We start from the raw sequence: 24210 nt of genomic DNA, 5'->3' as shown, positions 1-24210 counted from the left end.
GTTTCATGAGAAAAATTAAAAAGAGAAAGAGAGAGAGAGAGAGATTGAAAGAGATTGTGTATTTATTAAGAGTATTAATATTAGATTTATGGATGTTTTGTTTATAATTTTTTAAATGATTTATAATTGTTTAAGTGCTTTGAGTGTTGAATTATTTTAATGGATGAATGTTTTGTAGGAATGGAATAATTTACTAGATTAAACTAGATTCTAGATAGATAGATTTAACTAGATTCTAATAATAAATTATATTTAATTTAATATTATATAATATATTATATGTTACATTATATTATTTTATATTATTAATATATTATATTAAAATATATTAAATAATATTAATACGTAAAATTTAATATATAATATATAAAATATATAAATATAATATAATATAATATATAATTATAGTATAAATAATTATATTATTTTTATAAATAAATAATATATTATTAAATTATATTTTAAATAATATATATATATATATATTAATAAATTATATTATATTTATAATATTAATTTTACATTATTATATTAACAAACACGTATGTATATACTGTAATTTTTATCAAACGCATATATGCATCCATAGCACTCTAAGGATTAAATGAAGGGTTGAACAGAAGGGGATGAATTAATATTTATGTATATGTTTCATTACAAAAAATAAATAAATATCGTAATGAAATTTTGTTTAATGAATCAAATTGTCTCAGTTTGTAAATCTAGTGTTAACAAAGAAATAAAAATGATTCATATATTTGTTTTATTCTAAATAGTAATAGTAATAGTAGTAGTAGTAGTAGTAGTAACATCGTGCTTGAAGAAATAAATACAGTACTTCTATATTAGTAAAGAAACAGCTGAGATGGATTCATAAATTTCAATGAGAAAGCGGTTTACTCGTGCCTAACACCACCATCACCACTACAACACCACGTGTCTGAATAAGTTGAGAAATACAGTTTGAAAAGTATTAATGGCTCGTTCGTCGAAGAATAATTTAAAGGGAGTAAGTAAAGTAAAAAAATAAAAAAAAATTCAACGTTAAATTCCAATAGGAGGAGTGAAATGAATGATAGAAATAATTTTCGTAAAGAAAATTATGGGATAACTTTATTGTTACCGGTAAATATGTTCGATAACACGGAAGTGTTCATCTGTGAAATCGGAAAATACCGAACACGTGCTAGAGACTCAGTGTATGTATGTATTACTATACATACATATAAGCATAAGTATACGTATATAATATATATAAGTACATAAGTATTGCACTTATGTACAATATATACATGCACATATATATATATGTATATAAGGTATGGATAGAAATTGTGTACCGGACGCGGTAGCTGTTGGGTGCAATGTACCTGGATGAGTCACACAGTAACGCAACTTGCTCGCGCACGTTCAAAGACACACGTTCACGCACATTCACGCTTACGCACGTGCGTCTTCTTGGTATATACTTCTTGTAAAACTCTTTCTCTTTCATTCTTTCTCTTTCTATTTATTTTTCTCTCTCTCTCTCTCTCTCTCTCTCTCTCTCTCACTCTCTCTCTTCTCACCAAACTCATCGTACAAGATCTCTTCTTGTGTGAAAAGAAACGAAGAAAGCCAAAGCAGAAAAGAAGGGTGCTGAATAAGAAAGAGAAAAGAAGATAAAAGTAAGTAAGAGAGGAGAATGAGAGAGAGAGAGAGAGAGGAGAAATAAAAATCCAATCATTTCGACCGGTTTTGCATCGTGCCAAAGAGGATAATGGAATACCACGTCACTTTTTGCGAGTGCACGGAATATATCCTCCTCGCGTTAATACCCAAGCTACTATGCTCCATCATTCTGCTGCACTTTTCTTATTTCGTTATGCGTTTCAGGTACGTAACCTAAACGTACCTGAACACGAAAGTAAGCACTTTTAAGAGATTTACTTATTAATTGTTATGTTCATACGTTATGTATCGATTATTAAATGAAAGAATTTCATTATTTTGATCTTTTCTTTATATAAATACATTATCGTTTATCTTACTTAAAACTTGTATTCACGATATAACCATTTATATATATATATATATATATATATATATATATATATATGTGGGACGAACACCTCCATGTCAAACTTATTAGGCATTTGTAAGAAGAATTCGTCAGTGCTGACTGGATAGCTTAATTGGTTAAAAGAGCAGTCGCCCGGAAAGCGGAAAAGAGAGATTCGTGGGTTCGAGTCCCGGTGCAGTCAATTCCCAGCGTTCCAATTTTTTTCACGAATCCCACATTATATATCAAATAATAAAAATAATATTTAAATTAGATAATAATTAAAAAAATAATATAATATTAAAATTATTATATAATAATTATATATATTATATTTATTAAATTGTATATTATAATTAATATATAATTTAATATTAATTATTTAATTGATATATAATATATATACACAAATTAATTAAAAATAATATAAATATTTAATAAATGATAAAAATAATATATAAACTAAAAATAATATATAAATTAAAAATAAATTTAAAAAAATAATAAATAAATATAATAAATAATAAAAATAGTATATAAATTAAAAAAAATTAATATTAACGATATATTATATATGATATTAGATTATCGTATATAATAATATATAAATTATATAATCCTTATATTATAATTAATTATAACATTATCTCATTTATACATGTATTATGGACGTATTTATGCACGTACGTGTGTACATATGTATCTACATGTATATATCTACTTCTTATATATGTACATACGAGTTTGTACATCGAACATTCGTCGTCGGTGGCTTTGAAACGATACACGCTTCGAGGCGTCCAAAGCAACGTTCGATACACAGGTAACTTCCGGAGGAAAGCTACAGGAGAGTATTCCTCCTCCTCCTGCCTCCCTTCCTCCCTCATACCCCGAAGCCAATTATTGGTTAGGATACAATTAATTATTTCTACGAAGCAGACATCATTACGATCAACATCGGTTGATTAGTTTTCTGCCGAGAAAGATATCTATCGATCGGTATAACTCACGTTATCTCTCGTACGATCATCTATTCATCTTCGAAGATATATTGCATTAAAAATCTATAAAGAATATATATATTTTTTTTTAATTTATTATCTTTAATATAGAAATAAGAAGTATTTCAAATATGTTATAACAATTGAATCATTATTATAGATAGGTGTCTTTGAACACCTGATAATTGATTACAAATTTTAATAATAAAATGAATACGAGACAAGTATGTGGAATGTGTCAAGTGTGTCATGTGTGTGTGTGTGGAATGTACTCATATGTGTGTACAAAAATGTACGTAAAATGGAATAAGATAATAAATAAGAGTGAGAAGGGGATGAAATTAAGTAATAAACATTTTTATCGATTGAGAAAGTGTGATAATGGTTTGAAAATAACTTGAGATGAGAAGAGTGAAAGAAAATAAGAAAAAAAAAAATAGTCGATAGTCTAAGGCAAAGGTAAAGGCGAGTGTGTGGCATTCGAAGAGAGAGAAAGAGAGAGAGAGAGAGAGAGAGACACACACGTTCGATGACTTTTAAAACGGGATTGCGTAATCCTTTGGATTTAGTTTACTTTCGTCGGTGTCGATGCCACGCACGTAGCGTGACCGTGGCACTGAACCAGCAGCGGCACGAACTTTCTCGTGGCCTTCGTTCCAGGAAGACGTTTTACGTGACACGACGAAGTACTGGACGCCAATTCGCTGCAAACTATCATCATCATCATCATCATCATCACTAACTTCACGTTTGAACGATGAAGAATAAGTTACTTATTCATCAATTGCATTCTTCATATCGATTATTCATTTTTTTTTTTATTTCAAAATTCAACACGTAAGATGATAATAAGGCATATAATGTGTTTCATTAATTAGACTGTTCATTTTAATTATGTGTTTGTGTATTTTGATATAAATGTATCAATGGATAATAAATATTAAATAAAAAAATTGTAAATTAATTATAGAAATATATATTTTATAATATAATTTATAATATAACATTATATAATTATATATTATATTATATTGTTATAATATAAAAATATTATTTTTGTTATTTTATTATAAAATTTTATTTATATTATCTTATAATTTTATTTATATTTTACTATAATTTTCTATATTATATTTTATAATAGAGAAATAAATTAGAAAATATTTAATCGATCGTCATTAATAAATTATGTAATTGAAAATAGAATAATTTTTAATTTCTAAAGGTGTAAGACGACCTTGAAACATTGAAACAACGGTGAAAGAATCAAAGGAATAAACAATTAGCGTTAAAGGAAAGATCAGTCAGTGGGTTCGTTCGCACGAGGCGTACCAGCAGCAACAGCAGCATTGTGTGTTGGGGGGCATCGACATGGTTGGCCTCGTTCTGCCACTGTCACTGTCAATGACCAACGAACGGATCAGTGCCAATCCTTGGCTTCGAATAAAGTGCTTGGTCAGCAACTAGTTAGACATAGGTATAATAGTTTTCATCATACATATAAACTTTAGTAACTCTCTCTCTCTCTCTCTCTTCCTCTCTCTCTTTCTCAACATACTTTTAACAACTTTTTCTAATTCTTTTGGAATATATATTCCAAAGGGTAACGTCTTGAAAAAAAAACTTTTTCCTCTTGGGATAAAAATAAAAAACAAGAAGGTTGCCTCGCAATAATCTAAATGGATGTCAAGAAAAACGAATGAATTTTGACGAGAGCTTTCTTCAAAAGCTTTCTTCAAAGGTTCTCTCTCTCTCTCTCTCTCTGTCTCTATCTATCTATCTTTCTTTCTCTTTTACTTTTTCTTTTTGCATTTTCTTTTTTTTTTTCATTTTTTTCTTTCGTTCGTCGTTTCTCGTCTTGATAGTAAAATTCTCTTTTCTGCTTAAAGTCATGGTAGGATAGGTTGGTAAGTACTTCGTCGCACATCGAATAGGAAAGTTCTAACTCCACACACAGGCACGAGATTCTTATTTTTACGATTGGTATCGCCGATAAAATCGTGACCTGAGACGAGACGGGACTCTGGAGCTCTCTGACTCTGACTCTAACTCTGACTACGACGACTATGACGACGATTCTCAGTTCCGAGTTGTAAGAACGAAGAAACGAAAACTACTTCTCCAATGTTGTTGATATCGACTTGGTTCGATCTTGTGAATCGATTTAAAGTCATCGATCATCCACCTCGAGACATATCGTTTTGCATTAAGTATATATCTATATATATATATATATAGAGAGAGAGAGAGAGATAACAAGGTGTTTTTTTTTTACACTCGAAAATATACAACACAACAAAATGTTACGAAAAATCTTACGTTACCGAGAGTTACCTTGATCCCCCATCCAAAAAAAAAGAAAAAAAAATCTTGTTCAAACTTGAAATTCAAACCTCGAGAATTTTAAACTATAATATCAATCGAATCGTTTCTCGGTGACTATCATTTTCTTCGAATGTATAATTTAATCGTTTGATGTACAACACGTCTACGACAGTTGACATTTGAATGAAACTTAGCTATGCAGATTGAGATGGTTGTAAAAATCATTGATGAATTTTTAATTTTAGATTGTGAAGGATATTATCATATTTTGCTATATGTTATATGTTATATTTGCTATATGCTATATTTGGTATATGTTATATTTGTTATATGTTATATATTACTATCATTTTTGTCATTTAATCTACTATCGTACAATATCCAATATTTTGAAAACAATAAACAAAATTAATACACCATTCGTATAGAATATTAGTTGCATTTTGGTAATTAATTCGAACGAGTGTAGAACACATAAGAAAAAAGAAACAAGAAGAAAATATAAAAGAAACAAAGACGAAGAAGAAAATGTCAGTCGACGATCTATTTGCAAATGGAAATAAAGAGAAATAAAGGTAAGCAGAACAGACAGACAGACAGTAAGATTGTGTGTGTGTGTGGTAATAACTCGTACCACCACTACCACCACAATAAAGATTAGGAATAGTAAAGAAGAATTTCTAGGAGATAGTTCGACGTGTTGTCCATTCGCGTAGACAATGAAAGAAGAGAAGAGAAAGAGAAAGAGAAAGAGAAATAAAAAGAAGGTGGATAGGTCGATCGAAAGAGAAATCGTGCAGGTACACAACGGGGGGTCGACGATGCGAGAACGAAACGGCCGCAACCGCGTATCCATAAGAGAGAGAGAAAGAGAGAGAGAGATAGAAAAAGATTATGGTTGCCGCTGCGATACGCTTCCGACCTTTCGCACACATTTCTATCGTTAACCTTTTACGGAAAAATACCTTGTTGCAAGTTTTCCGCGCTTACAAAAGATACGAGAACTAGTGTGGCATAAGTAGATAGTTGCATACATATATATATATAAAAGATACTATAAATATAATGTAATTACGTGTTATATAATATTATAAGTATGAAGCTTTTTTTAAAGGGCGATGGTTGTGTTCGATTAAAAGAAGAATGGATTCGAGCGAATAAAACGACGTAGGTTCAAATGCAAAAGGTTACCGGTCTCTCAAGATATTATTATTATTATTATTCTTGTTATAAACTTTATATAAATTTATTGAAAAACAAAAAAATAATATATAATATAAATAAAAGACAAACCTTGCTTAATGACGATGCCTGAAGGGACTTGGACAATGGGTAGCGCGGCGTTTGGCGGATTAGCGGCAATGGTTCCTGGTGTACCAGGTGGTGGGGAAGCACTAGCACTCCCAACCGATCCAGGATCGCTGAATCCTTGAGTGCTGTTCTCCTCCGGACCGTCGAAGAAGCTTAAATTGAATTCGCTACCGGCGTCAAAGGACACTTCCGGAGTGAGCGTGTCCGGTGCCGGGGCGCTACCCAGACCCGCGCTCAGGGACTGGTCGATTTTGAAAACGTCCATTGTACGAACGAAACTTTTGATGGTGCACCTCGCTTACGGGCACTTCGTCGTTCACCATTCGCGTACTCGCGGCACTTTGTTCATCAACTTTTCTTTTTGTTTTTTGCTTTTGTCAATTTAACATTAAACAATTAACGTTATAATAATTGTGTTTTCTATTTTTCGTTTTATTTAGTCAGAAAAGGATTAACACCCCTTTACGAAAGACGATTATTTCTGTTGCTTTTGTTTGATGATATGATGAAATGTTTCTTCTTCTAACAACTTAGGACAATTCACTTCACTTCTTCGTTCAATACTCCTCTTCATATCGCCGAGATGGAAATTTAAGACCCCTCCGGGTCATTGAATCGTAGATGATAGTCGGTCTCGTCTTGTTGTCCTCGTAAATGTTCCCCTCCCTTATCCCCTTACTTCTTCAATACGCACCAAGTGTACGAAAATAACTGTACGCAATGGAAAATGTTGTATCAACAAAAAAAATCGAAATCCTCGATAGACAAAATTCAAGAATATTCTCGATTAATCGACATATATATATACATACACATATACATATACATATATATATCGAAATTGTTCGAGTCCTACGAATTTTATGAAAGAGGAAGTCGACCGTGCACAAATTACTTCAAAATGAACGAAACAAATAAGAAATCGTTTTCTCTGTTAACGGTGAATTACACGTACGTACGACGAGTGCATAATTTCCAAATGTACAAATATTTTATTTCCTGTAATAATCCTTCTGTTTATTTATTTACTTATTTATTTTTTTTTTATACTATCCCAGTTGTGTGTAATTTTTAATTTTTCTTTCAAAAAGAAAATCAATAACAAAAAAACGAGAACGAATGAACGAACGAACGAACGAACAAAAACAATCCACCACTTTGACACCACCAAAACACATCACATTTAAAAATACGAAAACGATTTTCCAGGTAAGGGGGGTGGTTTTGGAGAGGGGTTGGGTTGATTTGAGAAATTCTTTTCTCTATGATCCTCTCAATAATGTCCATAAAAATTGTGTACGCTATTTTGCACCTTTCTATATGCAATTATTAACACAACGTATAAATCTATGTATATAGATATATATTATATATGTATATGTATTATAGATATGTATTTGTTTGTTTGTTTGTTTGTTATTTTTTGTTTTTCTGTATTTTTATATCGCATAGATCCATAAAACGAGGTTGCTAGGGACGTTTTTTACGACGTTCGGGATCGTCTTCGTTCGGGACCATTTTGTCGCGATCATCATCCTCTTGGTCGATAAACGAGCCTCTAGTTTTCTCTCTCTCTCTCTCTCTCTCTCTCTCTCTCTCTCTCTCACTCTTTCTCTTTCTTTACTCTTTTTTTTCTTCTCTTGCGAATTTAACGACGCGAGGGTTCAACCCATTATTTTCGAGATCGGAAACGATCGCTTCTGTGTGTAATAGCCCGTTCGCGTTTAGTTTCCTTCTCCTTCCGTTTCTTCTCCTTCCACTTCTTAAAAACCACCACCTATCTTTCTCTCTTATTCTCTCTATCTATCTATATATATATTTATCTCTCTCTCTTTCTCTCTCTCTCTCTCACAAACATACACTTCTTTCCCACCCTTCACTCTTCGTTACTCTCTTCCGAGAGAAATCTTTTCTTGTAACGCAAGTATTGCGGCCTTTTTCGTCGAGTTTCATCTGTCGACTGCCGGTGCCGCCATTGCGTGCGATCCACCATTCTCGCTGAAAAGTAAAATCAAAACGAAAAGAAAATCAGAAAACTAAAGGACGAATTAAAATTGTGAATCGATTCGCGAAAAAATAAAGTCAAATCAATTTTGCAACAAACGAGAACAACTTTATAATTCGATAAATGATTAATAATAATAATAATAATAATAATAATAATCAAACGGGCGAGTAGTTTTGTGGTAAAGGGAGGTTTGGAAGGATAGAAGGGGATGTTTGAGAGGTAAAAAAGAAAACGTGAGGGTGTTAGAAAAAAAAAAAGAAAGAAAGAAAATGTGTATTCAAATTGATGTATCTTTTAACTTGTATTAAACTTCATTCGATATTCGTTTCTTCTTTTTATTTATCGTAATGAACACTTTGAACAAACAACGTACGCGTTCATTTTTATATACACAAGAAAATGATACAACAACAACAACAACAAAAAAAGAAATGTTTATAGATCCCTTTCTTAAAATAATAATAATAATTCGAGGAAGAAGAATATTGTGCCACCCAGGTGATCATCGTTGATTCTTCCTTATCGTTTCTCTTAATTAGTATCATAAAATATCTCCAACCTTATTTGTACCAACCATCTCAAATTCCAACCACCCCATTGTATTCTTATTAACTCTTCTTATTTTCAACATAAAAATGGGACTCTACTGCATGTTAATTTTCAACAATTTGATTGATACTGTTAAAAAAACAAAACAAAAGCAAACTATCGTATAGTTTATCAGATTCCAACAAATCCTTGTAACCCCACCGTCAGAGAACGCGGAACCAGTGTATATGTGTATGTATATATATATATGTGTGTTTTAACGTAACAAAGGTAAAGAAAATTGGATAGGAAGGTGATCTTGAAAGTGATTAGACGTGATAAAGGAAGAAGAACATGATCTGTCACAAATTAGAAAAGAAAACTTAACGCGAGAATCATTGGTTTAACTAAAATTTCGAACGAATTGGTTGAATAAGGAGAGAACGTCTTTTAACGAGAAGAAGAAACGAAAGAAAGACAAAAATATATATATACAAAGAAACAGAGAGAGAGAGAGAGAGAGAGAGAGAGAAGAACTTTAAAAGAGGATGAATGTTAAAGAAAGAGATTGGACGGAGGAAGAAACGCGAGAGAAAGACGAACAGGAGAATGAGAAAAAGCGAATGTCATTGCCGTAATCTTCGGACGTTGACTTCCTCTTGGCTCGTCCCTCCTTCCTCAAGACTCGCAGCCCCTCCCTTCGCCAACATTTACGCCACCCCTTCTCTCAAACCTCCCTCCCTGCTGTTCTCCCTATCCACCTCCTTCTTTGTCCTCCTCTCCCTCTCACCTGTACTTCTTTCCACCTCTTCGAATCCCTCACCGACACACTAATTCTCTCTCTCTCTCTCTCTTTCTTTCTTTCTTTCTTTTCGTTTGCGGTGCCCCTTTTTCTCACCACTCGTAAGTCCCCTTTTTTTTACAACTCTCTCTCTCTCTCTCTTAATTCGTTTTAACCCTCTTCTTAATTTTCTAACGATACTACTCTTCAATGTGATTCATTCTTTAACGAAAGTAACGGTTGACATTTAAATGTTATCTGATGAATTAGATGAATTTGTAATTTATCTTGTTTACTTGATATATTTATAGGAAAGATTTTGTTTTTCCTCGTAAGATTTATCACGAGTACTGAAGTAAATGGATGATTGTGAAAACGGATAAGGGATACACGACAGACAGACAGACAGACAGACGATGGTGGTCGTCGTGAATCGAAATGATTTTTATATAGGAGAAGTGACAAGATGAAAATTGATTTTATATCTGAAAGGAATCGTATTGTATCTAGTAAATACGATGGACCGTGACGATGAAACGATGATTTATTCGAACAGGCCTTTTCTTACTCACCGTTTGGTTCGACAGTGAAAATACGAAAGTATAAAATCTAACAGAGCTTGGTGAGTACGAAGAAGAAGAAGAAGAAGAAGAAGAAGAAGAAGAACAAAAACAACAACAAGAATAAAAACACTCCAGTAGATGATAAAATGTGGTAACGTATAATATCGAAGAAAATTTGGTTAAGTTGGGCAAGTTAGTTTAAAATCGTAAGAGAACGCTTTTAAAGAGAGGATCATCATCATCATCCAAGCGGGTCTTTCGCGGCTTGGCAGACGATGGTCATTTGTCTCGCACAACGCCTGTGTGCCCGTGCCCGGTTTCCGCGTTCCATCCGCGTCACAACTCAGTGCGTTCACCTTGCCCCTCCGGTTATCAAAATCGAAGCCTACCGTCCGTTTCCTGGGTTCGTGACTAAGAACGTTAGCTTCTCCGATGATAAATAGGATCGATAATACTTCTAACACATACACAACCAACCACGTGCTTTTCTCTTTCTCTTTCTCTTTCTCTTTCTCTTTTTTTTATCAAAAGAATTACTGTTATGAAAGTAATATTATGCGTAGAGTTAATTTCATCAAAATAAAATAAAATAAAAACAACACACGTTAAAAATGATTATTATACTTCAAACGTACATAGATAGGAAGTAAGTAGTCACAAAATGTTCCTCGTAATTATCACGAATCTTGTTTGGTATCAATGACCCATCATCGTAATCGTCGTAGACCATCGATGTAACTCACTTTTCGGAAGAATCACGATGCCAAGCACGATCGTTCGATCGATCGATAATCATTCGTTCGTTCAATAATCCTCCTCCTCCTCCTCCCCCCGTCCCCTACCTCCTCCTCCTCCTCCTCTTCCTCCTCCCTACTACATTTAGAAATAGAATCGAGATTTCTAACGCGTCAAACGCGAAGAAGAAGAAGAAGAAGGAGAGCGCAACGAACTCTCTTAACTTATACGGGAGAATGACCTAAGAACAAACACGTCGATTCGCGATTGGTATAGGTGAGGACTCGTGAAAGAGTAATATAAGAGAAGGAAGGTAGGGTACAGAGGGAGGGAGGGGGGGGAGTAGGAAGGTTTAGGAAAAAGATACGATAGATGAAATAGTAAAATAAGAGAATGTGTTTTTCTTTTTTGATTGATTGTTTTTTTTGGGAGAGGGGGAGGGTGGAAAAAAGATTTACCTGTCGTAGATGTCACCGTTAATTCTCCTTGCATCCAAAGAACGTAGACCAGACCAGCCAGCTAGCGATCTTCCGATCTCGCGTTGAGCGAGGACTTGCGCGCGCGCAAGTCCTTAGGCTCGGCAGGATAACAGGACGATGCCACCACGATGGTGCACGGTTTGTTCGCGAACAGAACAGAACAGAACAGAAAGAGAGAGAGAGAGGACGAGGACGACGAGGACGATGAGGAGGAGCGCGCTCGAGAATCGCGAAGCGTGACTGGTTCCGCTTAAAGCTTCATTCACACCTGCGCCACTACTAAACACTCTACCTCTTCGTCTATATTTATATATGTTTCTTATATTATATCATATATATATATATATATTTATTATCTTCCTTTAACTGTTTTTTTCTATTTCTTTCTTTCTTTCTCTCTCTCCCTCCCTCTCTCTCTCTCTCTCTCTCTCTCTCTCTCTGTGTTTACCTTTTATAAATTCTCTTTTTTTTACTTCACTATAAAAATATCGTAATAATATCCTTTAACATGATTGGCACGCAACGAATAACGAACTTGTTAAATCTTCAAAGTTTGAGGAACGTCTTCGATCACTGTACGATCTCATCGCGTCGCGTGTGCATAAAATAAAAACTTCACAAAAACTGTGAAAGATAGAAAGAGAAGAAGAAGAATAAGAATAAGAATAAGAAGGAGAAGAATAAACACGCGCGAGATAATCAATCCATCGTCGATCAGAAAAGGATCCGTTTGTTTTGGAGGAAGAGAGGATGGATGGATGGATGGATGGATGGATGGATAGATAGATAGATGGATGGATGAGCTTTGCAAGAGAGAGGAACCCTCTCGGTGCCCTCTCGCGATCACGTGCGTTTGTCGCGAGTCACGGCACACACGGTGTGTGTAACGTACGGGGCCGGCGAATCGCCTCTCCTTCGTACCGTGCGAGTACCGAGAGAACGACTTCTCTCCCTGTCTTTCTCTACCTCCTCCACCTCCACCTCCACCACCTCCACCACCTCCTCCTCCTCCTCCTCTTCTCTTTCTCTTCCTCCTCCTTCTTCTTCTCAGAGTATCCTAACTCCCTCCCTCTGTTTCTCTTTCTCTTTCTATCTCGCTCCGTTCCTTCTTACAGAGGGCTTACCTGTGAGGTAAGTAAAAGCAGCGTTTCGCCGTACGTGTTACGGCATCGCGCGACTCGGCCGACTCGTAGACCGTCGTCGTCGTCGTCGAGGAAGGCATCGTCGAGCTTCGTCGAGAAAGAGGAGGAGAAGGGAGAGAAGGAGGAGGGAGAGGGAGAATCGAGCGAACGGGTCGGAGGTGAGTCCTGGAGGTAGTAGACGAGTGAGATCCCAAGAGAAAGAGTTAAAAGAAGATAGGGGAAGGGTAAGGAAGGGGGATGGGGAGGAGTGGGAGGGGGAGGAGGGCAAAGAAAACCACGTCTTCGTCGTCGTCGTCGTCGTCGTCGTCGTCGTCGTAGTCGTCAGCATCGTCAGCATCGTCAGCATCGTCGTCGTCGAAATCGTCGTCGTCGTCGTCGTCGTCGTCGACAACGACACAGCAAAAGCAAAAGCAAAAGCAACAACGACGTCGACGACGACGCCGACGTCGCTTTGGTTGGATCGCCAATCGGTGGGGAGCAAACGTGGACCGACTCCCGCTCTACAAAATGGTGGGGGAAGGATCGCGGTGGACTCCTCTCGGTAGTGGGGGAAACGAGTGGACCAACTAGGTTCGCCAGCGAGCCGCGCGCGCGGTTCATTGACCTCTCGCCGGATAGAACGAAAGAGAGAAAGAGAGAGGGAAAGAGAGAAAGAGTAAACGAGAGAGAAAGAGTAAACGAGAGAGAGAGGAGAGAAAGAGAGAGAAGCGCCAGGAGAACCGAACGAACGAACGGCCAGCCTGCCGCGTTCGACCCGTTGCTAAAACAGAATTTGTACCGGCACTTTATGCCGCTCATCTTCGTAAGCCCCAAGTGAGAGAAAGAAAAAGAAAAGAAGAGAGAGAGAGAGAGAGAGAGAGAGATAACGAGAGTAAAGAAAGAAAAAAAAACAAAAGATTTGGCAACTCGTGAAAAGTACGACGAAATGATGCTGCGACAGATTAATACTTGAATATATTATTATTTTCTATGTAAAGAATGAAAAAAAAAAGGAATAAAAATAAGAACGAAGATATACTAGTAAGAGAGAGAGAGAGAGAGAGAGAGAGAGAGAGAGAAATTTAAGCGATTACCAGTAACAGATCGATCAAGTAAGGATCGAACGATCGTAAAAGGATTTCTTACTATCTGATCGACTAAGGCTAAGATTCTTTGAGTTGGTTCAACGACTTATATCTCTTCGATAAAGAGTAACGCGTTTCCTGATCGAGTAACCGAAGTAGGAACGAAGAAGATGGCCGGTAGGCAGCGGCGACAACGAGCGTTTTACGAGAAAGGGATGAAGTCGCTGTGTCGCGACTGCACACACGGTGGGCATACGTAGCAGTGGGCACAACGGTGGGCACACGGTGGGCACACGGCGTGTACACTTGTCGGGAAAGGAGATGCGCGGACTCGGTGTAATGAACCGGGGAAACCGGTTACATCCGTGCGCTCGAGCTCACGCGCATAACCAACCACGTATATCGTACATATATATATGTATATACGAATCTACTTGGTCTCTTCTACTTGCGTTACAATATGCGAACTGCTGCTACACTCGCGAACGAGTTTTCGTCTTGCACAGGGATTGTGTCGCGGCTTTAAACTTTTATTCTTCTCTGTTTCGTTATTATATAAACACCTTTTTTATACTGAGGTACCATTCACACATATTAGCCATTGCAAAATTTTCTTCCCTACCTTCTTTCGAACCCTTTTACATTCGTCCGTTCGTTCGTTCACTCCCTTTAAAAATAACGACACACACACACACCTTTCTCAACGTCGTTTAAATCATCAACACAAATTCTTCCCCGATATTATTTAATTCTTTGTTTATTTCATTAAAAAAAAAACACACACACACAACAGGGTACCGAGTAAACAATTAAATGAGAGATCCATTTTGCGAATTACCTTTTATTTGGAATAAAACAAGTAAAAAGAATTATGAACGCTATGATGCTGCAACAGCGTCAGTTATAAAAGCAATAGAGAGAAAGAGAAAGAGAAAGAGAAAGAGGAAGTGAGAGAGAGAGAAAGGCTTTTATTTTTGAATTAAAATGAATACTTCTTTGTTTTATTTGAAAAAAAAAAAAAGGGGAAAAAAAAAGATGATATTAAAAAGGATGATTTATGTACAAAGTGTAGCCATGGTTGACTCAGCCAATTCTCCTCCTACTTCTACTCCTCCTAACTTTACCCTGCCTGCCCTCCCCCCCCTCCCCATCCCACCTTCTTTAAATTATGAAACACAAAAGATAAAAGTTCTTTTTTTTTTTTTTTTAAAGTCCACCAATCTTTCATAACTCTCTATGATTCACTTTATTTTAGACATATTGCTTTATTGCATTTCCTGCCAGAGTATGCTCGTTACTTTCGCGTTACTTTTGTTACTTTTGTTACTTTTTTTTTAATTTTTTTTTTTTTCATTTTACCTATGACGGATCGACGCGTCAATACTTTCTCGATACTTTTTCTTCTTTTATTATTATTATTATTATTATTATTTTTTTTTTTTTTTTTTTTACTTTACTTTACTTTACTCAAAGCTTCTAACGCGACACGAGAAAAATCCTAGAACACTTTGAAAGCGTTTGCCTTTGATCGTTTCAACTTCGATCGTTATTTTTCTTCATTGACAAGCACCCTCCAACATCGACGTTTTCTATTCATCGATAGTTATAGAGAACGGAAACGTTTTTTCTTCGATTTCAATGATTTCGCGAGACTATTTTTTCTCATTGATAAAAAGAAAATAAAGATATATATATATAACTATGTACAGATATCTCTATATATGTGACGAGGTAAAAGAATGAAAAAAAAGATCGTAAGGATTTGATATTTCACCCTTTCGCTACTACGGACCACTATAGTGGCCCTCCAATAATATACCGCGTATTTTACATACGACGAACATATGCAGTTATAGCATTAAATCAAATATCCCACACACTGGACATGTAATTTTAGTGTTTTGTTTCTTTTGATTTAAAAATTGTTAATATTAACAACAAAATTATTTAAAAATAAAGTGCAATTTCGATGCTGCTGCATGTATTAGTAGCAGCAGCGTACAGTAGAAGTAACACCGCGGAAAATACGCCCATAGTGAAAAGGTTAAAAAAAAAAAATAATAATAATAATAATTACTCATTTCGTTTGTTCAAATAACAAAGTTATCTAACATTTCAATATTTTCATTGCAAATAATATGAAGATTTTTTTTCATCTCGTAAATAAACGTAAAAATTATGTTTCCTGTTAAAATAAGAAAATCATTTTTCCAAGTTCTACCCCAAACGACGAATGATATTTTCTTTCCCAAAATTTAGAGAAAAACACGAAAAGAGACATTAAAGTGAAATAAAAGAAAAGAATCAAAAAAAAAAAAATAAGAAAAAGAAAAAGAAAATGTCTACATGACGTAGCGTTTCTCGAGCATGACGCTAGTCGTTGCTGCTGTATCCTCGAACAGGGTCGTGGAAAAGTATTACGACCATAAAACTGCCAACGTTGCGTGGAAAGAGAAAAAAAGAAAAAAGAAGAAGAAGAAGAATAAAAAAAAAAGAAACAAGAAAAAGTAAAAAAAAAACAAAAAAAGGATAACACACATAGACACACGGAAAGCGATAAAATTCAATTATGAAGAAGCGGCAGGGCTCGCACGGTACTTCCGGTCTCGAGGATCTTCCGGTTCGCCATAAATCGTTCCGGTGTAAAATAAAGTAAAGAAGGAAGGAAAGAAAGAAAGAAAGAAAGAAAGAAAGGGAAAGAGGAGGAGTAAAGAAAGTTGGATAGAGAGAAAGAAAAAACAAAGAGAAAAAGAAAGAAAGAAAGTAAGAGAGAGAGAGAGAGAGAGAGAGAGAGGGAGATAGTTTATACGAAGGGGGTTGAACAGGAGGGTGGTAGTTTAATGGGAGAAGGAGATAGAAGATAAAGAGAGAGAGAAAGAGAAAGATAGAGGGGGAAGAAGGAAGGAAGGGAAAAGGGAGGATAAGAAAGAGAAAGAGAATACACTGGGAAGGGTAGGAAAACGGAGTAGGTAGGAGGGGGTTGAAGAAAACACATAATAGGGTGGGGCGCTTTGCTGCCGCTTTTGAATCGATCCAACACCGGCTACAGCTGGAGCCTCATCCCACCTGGGTCGCTTACAGTGGTTCTCATTTCTCCGTAGTTTTCTTCGAAAGGTAACTCTGTCTCTCTCTCTCTCTTCTCTCTTTCTCTCTCTCTTTGAGAGCTTTATCGGTGTGGGATAGAGAGAGAGAAACGACGGACACGATGGGATTTAGATTAATGTCAGATTTAAAGTCCATGCTGGAACGAAAGAAACTAGGTCGCATCCGGAAACGCTCACCACTACCACCACCACCACTATCACCACCACTACCACTGCCGCAGCAACCACCACCACAACCACTACACTACCATTACTACCACCACTGGGATATTACTATATTAAATAAACGCGTTCGCAAATGTGTGTTGTTGCCTGTGTGCGCGCAGGAATACGCGAATGCGCGTTTACGCTCATACTACGACGACCCTGGCCGAAATTACTTTTTCTTCCTTCGTTTTACAAACCAAGTACACCCTCCTCTTTCTCTCACTCTCCCTCTCTCTCTCTCTCTCTCTCTCTCTCTCTTTCTCTTTCTCTTTCTTTTTTTCCTCAGTTCGATTCTTTTTCGTACACGACGACGACAACGAATTAACTTCGAATTTATTCTCACGGGATATGAAGGATCCAATAGCGAAAGATTCAATCTCGTTTTTTTTTTTTTTTTTATTTCTTATATCTTTCTCAAATACATTTAAGCTCCCAGGATAAAAGAGAAAGAGAGAGAGAGAGAGATTTTGTTCTTACGTGACGTTAATGAATTCTTTTAGGTTCGCCAATTTCTTTAAGTGTTTTTCCTTTACCTTTCTCATTGTTTGTTTGTTTGTTTGTTTATTTATTTATTTATTTGTTTGTTTGATTGTTCTTTTTTTTTCTTCTTACCGTACATATAAACTCGTTCAAGTACCCCGTTACTCGAATCTTTTTGTCGAGTAGAAAGAAAAGAAAAGAAAAAAAAACTTTCAAATTTGATAATAAAAGTTTTTACAAGAGATAAGTACTGTTAATTAGTATCCGATCTACTAAACTTTCTTTTTCTTTTCAAAAGTGAGATCACAAAGTTTAAAAAAGGGGGTAGGGAGGGGGTAGGGAGGGGGGGGAAAGTAAGTAAGTAATTTCTTAATTACTTTCATCATCATCATCATCATCATCATCAACGACAAAACACATCTTTCTTATTTCTACGTAATTTTATATCTTTTAATAGTAGTAGTAGTAGTAGTAGTAGTAGAAGGGGTTGTTGTTTATTTTTGTTTCTTTTTTTTGTTTCTTTTTAAAGGAAAAACATTTCTCTAACGCAATTCGGTTTTACCCGGGAAAATGGAAATGGAAATAGTCGTGGTGATATCGGAAAAGTAAGCTCGTAGATTCGAAAGAGTATTAGTTTAATGGAGGAGGGACTCACCGTTGTTGTTGCGCAGGATGGAACCAGGACTCGTGGCCTCGAGAGGGCTGCTTGGTTCTTCCGTGCTCGGTTCCCTCTTCACGCTGAAATAGAAACATGCATTATGTATTCAACGATAAAATAGAAGAGTAGTCTCTCTCGAAAGTGGTCCAAGTCTAAGGGTATGACAACTACTATCATACCCCTATTCTCAGAATTCTCTCGAACTATACAACAAGGACATTGTAACTATTCGGAATCGCAAATGTCCTTCTTCCTGATTTTCATTGGTCATGGTCTTGGCTAAGGACTAGGAACAACAACAACAAAAAAGATAAGAATTTGACCTAGTTTAAAAGATTCTCCTGTTTGATCAGAAAGAAGAAGAAGAAGAGACTAGGGAGGGGGGATGGGATGGGATGGGAAAAATTGTATCACGAGTTTGAAGAGATTTGATTTTGACAATAGGTAGGAAGAATTGATAATCAACATTATCATGTATGGGATCAATGTGTGTATGTATATTTTTCAAGGGGGATAATGAATTAACGTGTTAAGCGAACATCCACGCAAGCCAGTGCGTTATCGATCAGCAGCTTATGAACCCCTGAAATGCATGCTAGGTATATAACATTGGACGTCTTTGAATGAACGAACGAACGAGTTATATCGGGCGTGCTTTACTCGCGGTCGCTTCTATACGCGCGATTCAATTACCGCGCTTTCACAATTACCTACTCTTCGTGCCAATTTAACCAACGAGAGAGAATGGTTTTCAGTTTTTTGAGCCTTCTTTTTCTTTTTTCTGTTCTTTTTTTTTTTATTTTTTTTGTTTTTTCATCGTTGAGATTTAACGTTTAAATGCTAACTACGTTTTCATAAGGGGGAAAAAAGAAATACGTTTCTTTTTTTTTTATTTACTTTACTCTTAACTCTTTTTCTTGTTGTTTATCATCTATCTCCACGACGATTTCTATAAATAATATTCAAGCGTGTAATTTAACGAATAAATAATAAACGCATTGCATTTTGATCAAAGTTGTTTCTTTTTTTTCTCTCTCTCTTTTTTCCTCCGAACGAATAAACAAAATTGTTGAAATAATAAATATGAGGAGGAGGAGGAGGAAAAGGATGAGGAGAAGGAGTATGGGATTTATTATTAATTCAATATTTAATATGATTTTTCTCACTAATAAGATAAAATATCGGATATAAATGATAGGACCATTTTTCTACAATCAAGGAAAAGGTAGAACACATCGATTACTTTGCGAATCGTCCGCGCTATTCCGAGTACCATCGATAATTATTACCATCGAATAGATGGAACGAATTGGGTCGACCGAAAATATCCACGTCTAAAGGTCCAATCACTCCAAGTACTTTCTTACAGGTTCTGAAAAGCGCTTGGCCATTTTTTTTCTCCTTTTTTTTTTTTTTTACTTACTTACTTACTTAACGTTCATTTAAATTTATTTACCGCATATTCCATTTGTTTAATAATATCGCTAACGGTAATGAAGTTTAATGAATTTTAAATGAAAAAGAAATGTTATAATTGAAAAATTGCAAGGATCGATCTCGTTGAATATATTTTCGAAATCAATGTATAAAAAGAGTAATACGCTATAAAGAGAAAGAAATAAATCGATACATCGTGCAACCTACAAATAACTCTGATGTATCCATTCTATAGAACGAAACGGCTTCATTTTTGATTAAATCAACACTAAAATGGAAAATTGATAAATATTTCACTTTCTAGTATTATCCTTTTCTACTGATAAAGTGAAGTCGTTCATTTAACAAAAAAGACCTTCGAAAGTTTAATAAATTTGATTACCCTTTATTACGAAAAGCCTCTTTCATTTCTAAAAATATCTAACTTTGATCAAGTAATACTTTAATTATATAATGACAACAACAACAAATATATATATATATAAATTTAAATAAAAATCAGAGACGATACTTTTGGTAGATTTATTTATAAATTTGAAAATAAACAAAAATATCTATTTCTTTCTCTTAAGAAAAATCAAACGTTTTCAACGACACTTCCGGTGAATTCGTACTCGTGATTTACATTTTTAAATTGTAGGAATGGAAAACGTGGTAGGAGAAGGTGGTAGCGTAAGGCACGATGCTCTTAAAGTTTACATTATTAAATGTGTCGATGCAGGTACGTTTTTCTTTTGCAAACAGGCAGAGACTCTACAACGAGGTTGAGACTATTCGCGAGCGACAACGTCCCGCCCGGCAAGGGGGTGACTTTTGAAGGCCGTATATGCATAACCAAGGAAGAAGAGTTACAAAGTTTCGCGAGTCTATCACACTCGCGTTAATAATGATGAAGAGTATCGGCTACATAATCAAATTTTCAACTATAAAGACTAGGAGTCTTTCCTCGACCTTCGGGATAAAGTAGTACAACGATGCTAATTTGCTATCATTACTTCTAACATACAGCATCCTCTCATCGTACAATAGTAAAACTTTAATAGATATCGATAGAATATGTGTACGTATATAATAATTATCTATAACTTCTCTATTTCTCTTATACTATTACAAAAACTTATACAAAATAATGACAACTTATTTCAATCATAGATATATTATATATACATCGATAAAAATCCAATTAAATTTTATGATATCATATTATATTCTATAAATAATAATCCTGTAGAGTTAGCTGGAAAAAAAAATACAAATACATACACAAACATACATATACATATATATATATATTTCAAAATAAAATTAAACGTTAACATTCTCACCTGATAAAAGTGGAATCTGCTGAAGGACTGGAAGGTCTCGGTGAGGAACTCGCAGTGGAGGCGGTGTTGGTCTCCTCCACGTCCATCATTGTTCATACCGACGATCGCGCTCGATACAATTCCGATGGAACTGAGGAACCTGAAGAAGGACGGCTTTGACAACGATGACAACAACGACAACGACGACGACGACGACGACGACGACGACGACGACAACGATGATGATGATGATGATGATGAGCCGAGGATCGCCAATCCTTCAGGCTCGTCGATCGCTCGACGTGCGATTCCGTGGAGAACAGAAACCATAAAGTTGTGGGGGATTTCGATGAGAGGGGGTTGGGGGTTGGTTTCACGCCCGTCCGCGAGCGCGGGCTTACGGGAAACAACTGACAAATGATGTTACCCCCACCGTTTTGGTTTACTACCGAGCGCCTGTAAACCTGCGCCTCAGACACCTGCCATGCAGGAAACATTCGCAACGCGCAGGCGTCTCTTCTTCGAGAATCCTCTTCTATCCTCTCGTTTTTTTTTTTTATTTCCTCTGAAATTTAATAATACGTTTTTAAAGATATAACCTGCAATGTGTCGTATTGATAAATGAAGAAAATAAAATATGCGTTATTCAAACAATTAAAAAAAAAAAAAAAACGATCTAATTATTGGAATTTCTTTTTTTGCAAGAGGATATAAAGGAACGGCAATGAGAAGAAATTTGATTTGGTAATTTCAATAATTATTATTATCTACTTTCTTTTTTTTTCTTTTTATATGATTTCATGATTTTATTTCAAAAAATGATTCCTTAACCGTGTAATAATGAAATTGTATTAATAAAAAATAATAATATCTAAACTAACGTTATATGTATTGGTGGAAGGGAACATTATCGTTTATTTATTAAACATCTGAAACAGTTTTCTTCTTTGAATAATGATAATTCCTCGCAAAAGTTTCACCGACTAACAGTGGAAATATCAAAGATGCCTCAGCATAAATCTGAAAGAAAAAGGGAATGTAAATATGTGATGGATCATTGTTTTCATTTTTTTTTCTTCTTGCATTAGATTGATTATTCTCTTACTTTTACTGGGGTGGCATCTTTTCGAATTTTACCCCAAGAGACCGCCTCGTCAGGGCGTGCTCCGCTGTCGCTACCATCAAATTCTGAAGATGTGTTTAAAAACACAGCATAGTCAGCACCATTTCTCTAAAATAGAAAATAATTAGATAATATTCTAATTGTGAATCATTTTTTTTTCCTATTTACCATTAAATTTGCATTACAAATGTGATGTTTTATGACACCACCACCAATTATGATCATTCCACTTTTGATTGCTTTAGTAGCCATTCTATTTAATCGTCTAAGATCTATAAATATAAATAATACAAACAATATATTAATTATTTATAAAAAAAAAAAAAACTTATCTTATCTGTCTTATAAAAGAGAACAACATTTACCTGAAAGTATATCAACTACTAATCCTGGATTTTTAAAAGAATGAAAATACATCATGTCACCTAAACTACCATCCGTTAAAGCCGGACTAAAAACTGGAATTTTATTTTTCGCTGCCCAATAATATATTGATTCTTCGTTATTAATTTCTTCTCCTAATCTAGTTATTATTTTAGATGGTGTCCATAAAGTACCCTGTCAAATAAATTCTAATTAAAGTTAAAGTAAAATAATATAATTAAGTATATTGTAAGAATTCATTTTATACTTGTTCTTTCTGTTCGATAAGCATAGTATTTAATATAGGTGTAACCCAATTTTCAAATAAACAATAATTGTCATTAGGAACTAACAGGTTCCCTATTCGATTAATTCCAATATCTCTAAGATCTTTTCCATTTAAGTGAAAGTCACCAATATAAGTTGGTGCTAAACATTTAATGAAATCTTCTTCTACTCCACCAGCTGTTGTAACTATACAGTCAACCTACAACAATAAATTGATTAATCTTAATAAGATATAATTATAATACATATAATTATTACAAATAATCAATGACCAACCATTTTATGCTGAACAAGAAATCTTATAGTATCTCTAACACCACAAGAAGCCATGTTTGATGTATATCCCAAGAATATTGTACACGATGATTTTCTCTTAATAAATTCATCCTCTTCTAATTTGTCAATTTGATCCTCTTTAAGAGGTATATTTCTATCAATTAACATACGATTAATTTCATTTACAGCTAATCCAAAGTTTGTCGCTTGAAAACCTGAGTTTTTATATGATTCTAACAGGTTATGATAATTGATTCCATTGTTCCAATCATAACCTAAAAAAAATACAAATACAATATAATATTTATGAGATTATTCATATGCATTTTTATCAAAATGTAAATTATATGATAACATACCTTTAACTGTAGGTGTACCACTTGGAAAAGGAGAACTGTGAACAAGCACAGCATCTTTAACAAATTGTGGTACTTCATCTGTAGTATTATTTTCCTTTGTGCTGTTCATTTTATTATTTTTTAACAAACAATTTGTACTAATAAATAAGTTTATCTTTACTATTCAAATATGACATATAACATAACCTTACTAAATAAACTAATACTTTCTTGAATTACATTTGCTGAATTACTTTTTTAAATAACATACAATTGTATATAAAAATTTATTTATAGATGCACATAATAATTAAATTTGATAATAGTTAATTAATTGAAATTCACAATTCACATGTAAATACATACAAAATGACATGTTTGACGTGATCAAGAGTACCAACTGACTAATCATTTAACACAAGGGTTACCATATATATTTTGTTGATTGATCAAAAATTTGAAATTTTTAAATATTAAAAAACAGCCAAATGTTTACTTGACACATTTATATTCAAATTAGTTATTTTATATTTGATAATAAATGATAAATATCGAAATAATTAAAAATAAATACTTATTATTTGAAAATGACATTAAATCACAAGATGGCGCTAATGCAGTCTAGTAATGATATATTTAATAGTTACTATACCA

General features: G+C 34.6%; 2 protein-coding genes across 4 annotated transcripts in view; both read right to left on the bottom strand.

Moving 5' to 3' along the window:
• Positions 1 to 21725, bottom strand: part of Eip78C (Ecdysone-induced protein 78C) — a 105532-nt gene extending 83807 nt beyond the window's left edge. Inside the window, exons 1-3 of one of the 3 annotated variants that reach the window (XM_089175237.1) lie at positions 21190 to 21248; positions 18425 to 18507; positions 6661 to 8676 (exon numbers count right to left, since the gene is read on the bottom strand). In XM_089175237.1, coding sequence (XP_089031363.1) covers positions 6661 to 6943 — 283 coding nt within the window. In that variant the 5' untranslated portion in view covers positions 6944 to 8676; positions 18425 to 18507; positions 21190 to 21248. Of the gene's footprint in view, positions 1 to 6660; positions 8677 to 18424; positions 18508 to 21189 lie in introns of all 3 variants that reach the window. The other 2 variants (XM_015320851.2, XM_015320853.2) reach the window with 2 other exon arrangements.
• A 324-nt stretch (positions 21726 to 22049) lies between these two features.
• Positions 22050 to 23956, bottom strand: Dhps (Deoxyhypusine synthase). Its single transcript, XM_015320763.2, has 7 exons — positions 23578 to 23956; positions 23219 to 23493; positions 22923 to 23141; positions 22657 to 22849; positions 22460 to 22563; positions 22274 to 22399; positions 22050 to 22188 (listed from the first exon to the last, which is right to left on the bottom strand). The coding sequence occupies exons 1-7, from the start codon at positions 23684 to 23686 to the stop codon at positions 22090 to 22092; spliced, it is 1125 nt and encodes a 374-aa protein (XP_015176249.1). The 5' UTR covers positions 23687 to 23956; the 3' UTR covers positions 22050 to 22089.
• Positions 23957 to 24210: the final 254 nt, after the last annotated feature.

The sequence above is a fragment of the Polistes dominula genome, unplaced genomic scaffold (genome assembly GCF_049000335.1).
Source record: "Polistes dominula isolate Pdom_NZ unplaced genomic scaffold, Pdom_raw_medaka contig_82, whole genome shotgun sequence".
Classification (NCBI taxonomy): domain Eukaryota; kingdom Metazoa; phylum Arthropoda; class Insecta; order Hymenoptera; family Vespidae; genus Polistes; species Polistes dominula.
This window is presented reverse-complemented; position numbering and strand designations above follow the sequence as displayed.

Bases quoted from the DNA above. Each gene is read 5' to 3' on its own strand.
- Dhps (XM_015320763.2), bottom strand. From the start codon at position 23,686: ATGAACAGCACAAAGGAAAATAATACTACAGATGAAGTACCACAATTT. The intron at 23,142-23,218 runs GTTGGTCATTGA...TTATTGTTGTAG, and splicing joins TTCTTGTTCAGCATAAAATG to GTTGACTGTATAGTTACAAC. The intron at 22,189-22,273 runs GTAAGAGAATAA...TTTTTCTTTCAG, and splicing joins AAGATGCCACCCCAGTAAAA to ATTTATGCTGAGGCATCTTT.